Source organism: Emydura macquarii, unplaced genomic scaffold, assembly GCF_026122565.2.
Source record: "Emydura macquarii macquarii isolate MOO-44397 ecotype Brisbane River unplaced genomic scaffold, CSIRO-AGI_Emac_v2 contig_1300, whole genome shotgun sequence".
NCBI lineage: Eukaryota > Metazoa > Chordata > Testudines > Chelidae > Emydura > Emydura macquarii.
Genome location: NW_027131437.1, coordinates 1241681 through 1248145, shown reverse-complemented (window position 1 = coordinate 1248145; position 6465 = coordinate 1241681). Strand labels below are relative to the sequence as shown.

Below are 6465 nucleotides of genomic sequence, written 5' to 3'. Positions count from 1 at the left end.
TTACCGTGGGATTTTTTTCTTTTTTTTTTCCTTTTTTTGCACAAAAACAGTACATTTATTCAAGTGTTCTCCAGCACAAGTACATTAGAAAGGAGCTTTTCTTTCTTATATTCTTCTGGGCACCAAAGAAAAAAGAAATGGGATGAAGGCGAAACGGACAGACTTCCTACATCTGCTGCACGCATTGACCTTTTTAATTAGTTCATAACAGCTATGTCACGAGCAATACTTACACAGAGATACAACAGAACACCGGGGCGGGGGAGGCAGAGGGACCTCTTCCCCACCAGGTCGCAGAACCATACTGTGAAATGTACATTAGTTATTGTCAATAAATATAGAAGCGACCCTTAAAAAAACCCAAAAATAGCGGCTGAAGGATGCTGGAACCAGAAATCATAATCAGAACAAAGGAAAGAAACCAAAAGAAAAGCCGGGAAAAGAAGGGGGCGTTAGCGGCATGGAATGTAGAGTAGCGAGGGTCTAGCGCGGGAGTCAAGCAAACCATATGGAACAGTCAACGTTATTACCAAATTCTCTACAGAGTTTATTCTTCAGGATGAATAAATGATTTCCCACAAATAGTTAAGCATCAGCTACTTCAATGCCTAGGCTAAAACACATGAAATCTTTCGGTTCGGTTTCAAGTACAAAGTTAAAATGCCTTTTTGTTTTTTTAATAATAATATAGAAGAGTAAAATAATAGTGCTCTGTGAAACTCCACAAGAAACAAACAAACAGTCATTGTCCAGACAGCAGACTTAATTTAACAATATAGATTTTTAATAAAACGTTTTAGCACCTTGTTGTCACCCACTCCCTCGGCGGATTTTAAGGAATTTAGGCTTTTTTATTTCAATCTAGGGCTGTGCAACAAAATTTGCTTTTTGCTTTTTTAAAAAAAAAGGGTGTTGGGTATTTTAAAAACGGTAACATTCCCCGTCTGTCCCCCGAGGCGCGGGCTGGGAACCGGCGGCTGCGGCAGACGGCAGCCCAGCCTCGAACGCTCCCGGAGACGGGGACTGGGGAATCTGAAAACAAACTGCCTGAAAACGCTGCCAAAGGGCCATTCCCAGAGTTTCCAGTTTGCGGAGCGACAGGAACCGGCTTTTCCTGCTGGTCTCTGCCGCGGGGGATTCGCTGTGGAGGAGTCTCCGTGCCCCCGGCTGGCCTGTTCCCCTCATTCACTCCGGGACCCAGGAGCAGCTTCGCTGCAGCCAATGGAGTCTCCTCGTGGGAAGCCGGAGCCGGGCCTGCGCCCTCCCCCTTCCCACATACGGCATTGCCAGGCCGGCGCTGACCAAGCTCTGCACGGCCTCTGCTGAGACCCGGCAGGGAGATGGGGAGCCTGGGGCCCCCGTCCTGCCGCCTTTACAAAAATGTAAAGATTAAAGCACCGGTGCAAGGCTGGCCCCTACCTCTGCTCTGCTCGGCCTGCAGTGCCCCCCTCCAGCCCCCCGCGAGGCCAGGTCAGCAATGGCAAGACGCTGGCTCTCCCCTCCCCAGGGGTCATGCACCATGGTTGGGGTTTTCAGATTCCCCACTTAGCACCAGTCACGTGTCAAAGAGCAGGAGGGCAGATGTCCCTGGGGCTGACTCAGGAGTTGGGCGCGCGGCTGCGCTGCCTCTCTGGGGCCAGCCCCTGCCCCCTTGTTATAGGAAAACTGCCACGTGACGTGAGAGACAAACTCCCTCCAGCGAGATCCAGAGAGGAGCAAAGCCCGAGATCCTCGTGGGCAGCACACGAAAGGACGAGTTACATGGGGGGCGCGGCGCGGCGCCGGCAGGAAGGGAAACGCCACCCTCCATTGGAGAGGGACCTGCTGTGAAATTAGCAAGCACCCACACGCGGTCCTGGGTACCCTCCCTTCCGGCATGGGGCCCCGCTGCGCCCCGCCCTGCGCCGCAGAGCGAAGCGTGAGGCCCTGAGACACCATTCACAGTAACAGAGACAGCGCCAGGGACTGCGCCCGCCGGGCCGCCCGCTCCCTGCGCTTTAGCACCAAGCCCTGCAGTTTTCCTTTAACCACCGGCCCCGGGACCTTTCCCAGCCCAGCCCAGGAGCGAGTCCCAAGCTGGCTGCGCCGTGTGGGCACAGACGGGGCCAGGCCCAGGGGCAGAAGGCGCATTGACCCACCTTCCCCATGGCCAGCTGGGGCGGCCGCGGGCGCCACCCCGGGGGTGCGGCAGGGAAGCACTGGTGTGGGCGGCCTGCCACAGCCCCGACACCTGCTCTGAGACACCTGGCCTCACGCGGCTTCTCCTTAGCACCTGCGGGGGGGGGGCAGGCCCCAGCTGCGCATGGAGCAGCACAGCTATGGGATCCCCACCCGCCGCACACGGCCTGAGCCCCACGCTGTCACCGTGGGGAGGGATCAGAACCGAGGGGCGTGGGGAGGCAGGGCTGGCTAACGCTGCATGCCCAGGCGCTGCCCCGGCCTGGTGCCTCCCCTCTGTGCGCTGGCAGGAAGGGGGGAGGGCAGCTCACTGGCTTCTTGCCCGGGGGCCTGGGTAACTGCTTGAGGCAGCAGAGAAGCTGCAGCAGCCCACCCCACGACCCCCTGCTGCGGCTCCGGCCCCGGGAGCCCAGTGGAAGGATGCCCGTGCCCAGGGCACCTGCTCTGTTCCCCTCAGCAGATCCCTGCATCTATGGCTGGGGGGGGGGGGCTGCACACTCAGCTGGCCCAGCTCTGGCACTCCTAGCCCAGCGAGAGCCCTTCTCTGCCTGGCAGGCCCAGCCCAGGGCTGCTCTAGCACGGGCAGAGTGAGCGCCTGGCCCGGGGATCAGCGACCCGGGGCAGTCTGGCCCCGCTGTGCGCAGGGAGGAGATGGGCTGTACAGAGGGGGATGGGCCAGGGACAGATCCTGCCCTGCTCGGCCAGTCTGCTCGGGGCTGGGACCCGTGGCCCCGGCCCAGCACTGAGGTGAGCGGTGACACGCAGGCCCCCCCGGTCCCAGCACTAGTACAGCCAGCCAGCGCGCAGGGAGCCTCCCGGGCGTCACTGCGTGTCCAGAGCCTGTCTGCGCGTATGGACCAGCCGGGGGTGCCGCGGGCGCACAGGGGCGTCCCACGGGCGGGTGGGTGGGGGGGGGCTGCTGTCCATGCAGGCATGTTCCATGGTGTGTGTGCAGCGGGGGGAGTGGCCCGTGCAGGGGAGGTGTGCGTGTTCCACTGTCTGTGCGTGTCGGTGTGCGCAGGCGGGGAGCAGGCCGGAGACGTGGGTCACCGTCTGGAGGGGCTGGGCAGTTCCTCTGCTGCCTACGAACTGCAGGGCTGCACGTGGAGCCACCGCCATTCGGGGCCGGAGGCTGGCCGGGGCGGGAGGCGGCTCTCGGCTCTGGCTGCCGTGCTCAGCACTGCCGTGGCTCCGGGTGGCTCACCGCTCACTGCCGGGAGCCGGAACCAGCTGCTGGCTGGAGCCGCAGCTGACTTGGGTCACGTGCGAGGCAGGCCGTGGGGACGTGAGCTCCCTGTGGTGCAGGCCTCGCAGGCCCCTCTGCGGTCACGTCTCACAGCCCCACGGCAGTGCGGGGGTGGGAAGGACAGGGCCCCCGCGTCACGGGAAGCACACGTGGGGGACGGGTGCTGCACTCCTGCCTGGCACTCTGGCAGGGCAGGGGAAGTTCTTTACCCTGTGTCTCAAATTCTTGTCACCAATATTTTCAGAGGCTAAGGCTGCTCTCCCCGGCTAGTGGCTGGCCAGCGAGCCTGGGTGTGAAGCTGCAGCCGCCCGCCGGCCACGCCCCGCTCTGCGGCAGCACCCCAGCCGGGAAGGCCCCGTGCCTAGCGCTGGACGCTACCGTGGGCAAGCTGGCACGCTGCAGCGTCACAGCCTGGGCAGCCACTAGCCACGCAGACAAGGCCCAGGTGTTTGCAAAGAGACAGGCCGAACGCAGCGCAGGGCCGCAAAGGGAGAGCGCCTGGGACACTGCTGGGGGGAGGGAGGGGGTGTGTGCACGGTGTGTGTGGGGCAATGTGCAGTGTGTGTGTGGGGGGCGGGGGGGCTATGGCAGATGCTCCGGGCCCAGCTGGGGGGAGGCCAATGCACAGTGGGGGGGGGCATGGCAGAGAGAGCCCCCCACAGCTGCCATGCCCGGCACACTTGGCAGAGGCCAAGCCAGAAATGGGCCTAGAGAGCGAGCTCTTGCCATGCCTGCCTTCCTAGGCCCACAAGGGGCAGGGGCTCTGCCCACGGCCAGCAGGGCCCATGGCCCTGATCGCTCAGCTCTGGCCATGTGCCCACCTGAATATACACCTTGGGATCTCACCCGGGCCAGCTGGTGACACTCTGTAGCGCCCGCCGGCCTTCCCCCGGCATGGTGCGTACGCACATGCCTGGGGCTGCAGGAAGGGGCCTCTGCTCTGCCCACCCAGGGAGGAGCTGGCCTCAGGCTCTGGGCCGGTGCTGGGTCCCTGCTCACTGGACTCCAGCTACGGGGTGGAGGACGGAGCCCCTCCGGAGCCCCTGCTCTCCTGGGACGTGCCTGGCTCTGCTGGGGGACGGGTGGGGACTCACCCTCGGGGGCCTGCCAGCGCGATTCCTAGTCTAGCCCTCGCTCCCCAAGCCGGCCCGCCGTCTCCTGCACTGCAGAGCACGCGTCCTGCGTCCCAGGCCACGAGGAATGAGGTGCCATGGGCCGGCGGCTGACAGCTGCAGTTCGATCAAGTACTAAAAGAAACAGAATTCACATCGTCCACAAAAAGAGAGAACCAGCCTCCCTGCCGGGGCTGAGAGCGGGAGAGGGGGCGCCCCACAGGCAGCCGGAGCTCTGCCCTACGCCCCCAGGCCCGGCCGAGCAACTGGGGCATCTGCTACGGGAGAAGGGCCCCTCCTCCCCACCTCGGCATGAACCTACAGTTGAGATCTTCATTCTACAACAAAGAGACAAGAAGAATCAAAGATGTCATCAGCTTCTCAGTATAAAACTGCAGCCTGCGAGTCTGGAGGTGACCCAAAACATCGCCCCGCCCGGTGCTGCACCCCCAGCCATGGGCGGGGAGCCCCTCGGAAAAGAACACCCAAAGGCGACGTACACAGAAAAGCACCAGTACGTTTGTGTGTTGTTTATTCTCTGGCGAGGGCTTGCTCTCCCCGGCCCCCATGGGCGGGCGGGCGGGCTCAAAGCCCTGGCGAGCTGGCAGGGGCAGCGCCGGGCCCGCTTCTCCCCAGTGCGTGGGAGGGGGCCTTCCTTTTAGAAAATAAAAAGGTTATTGCATGACGTGGGACGGAGACTGCCTCCCGTCCCTCCCCCGCACTGCCCGGGGGCAGGGGTCAGTATCTCCCCTGCCCCCTGGCACTGGATTGTCCCCCTCCTGCGGAGTTCTGTGGAAAGCCCTGGCACGTAAGGCAACATGGAAGCTGATGTTTTGACTCACCCCGCTGTTGAAAAGCACCATTATGAAGTCAGGTTGTACAGTAGTAACAGTACCTTTTATATATATATATATCTATAGCTCATATCTATCATATATATATAAACTGTAAACAAGAGGTAACAGCGGCATCTAGGATCTGCTTTCTTCAAGGTTTCCTGTGTGGTAGGCACCCAAAATACTGTAGAAAAGTGTGTGGTGTGGTGTGTGTTCATGGCTTCCCTGCCAGTTGGCTTTGCTTTGCATCGCCAGTGGATGGTGCTGGTAGAAGTAAGTAAGGCTCAGTTGCTGGCAGTTACGCAGCAGGCTGAGCACCCCCTGCATTGTGCTCCTACGCTCACCAGACCAGAGACAAAACTCAAGCTCCGAGCGACAGAACCTTTCCTTCGCGTTCCCCTCTAGAGGCTTGGGTTTCTGCTTTCGTTTCCTGCTTTCTTTGCCCTCCAGCTATACAGCGCTTGGTCACGAGCTCGACAAAGCCTCTCATCTCACTCGCAGCTTTGAGAAGCAGAAACCAAACTAACAGAAAAACCCATCCAGAAAAGAGCGGAAAATTAAAAGGTTACCCAAAAAAATGGTTTTTGTTTTTTTAAATAGGCTAAAAGCTGAACATTGAAAATTCAGGAGAGGACACTGAACCCTTTCGCTTGGGGAGACGTGCGGTGGATTCCCATCGGGTTTATTCCTTTCTCTCTTCCGGGTGCTGATTTTTCTCTTGTTCCACATTTTCACTTCTCTTCTCATGGGTGGTTTTATTTCTGATTCGTTCTCCTTCACCAGTTCCTGTGTGTCTCTTAAACGCAGGCAAAGTATTCCTTCAGGGGAGCAAAGAGATGGCGGATCACCGGCACGCTCCAAGATCTGCCGAGCAGTCTCTGCCTGGCCAGGCGGCTCATGTTGGAGACATCTGTGTAATGAACTGGGAAGCCAAAGACCCTGCGAGGAAATGAGGGAGCACAGATTAGCTGATTTCCTGCCCCACGAATCCTCCTCCTCGGAGCCTGACAGGAAACAGGCTTGAAGGTAACCGTCTGGGGTCGACACTGGAACACTGTACCGACGCTCAGACCCCTTGGTGATGGGCTGGGCG

At 59.9% G+C, this 6465-nt stretch overlaps 1 protein-coding gene across 2 annotated transcripts in view; it reads right to left on the bottom strand.

The window, feature by feature from the left end:
- Positions 1 to 6465, bottom strand: part of DNMT3A (DNA methyltransferase 3 alpha) — a 182787-nt gene continuing 176322 nt past the window's right edge. For both annotated transcript variants that reach the window (XM_067550482.1, XM_067550484.1), the window contains exon 24: positions 1 to 6311. In XM_067550482.1, the coding sequence (XP_067406583.1) occupies positions 6170 to 6311 (142 nt within the window). In that variant the 3' untranslated portion in view covers positions 1 to 6169. The remainder of the gene's footprint in view (positions 6312 to 6465) is intronic.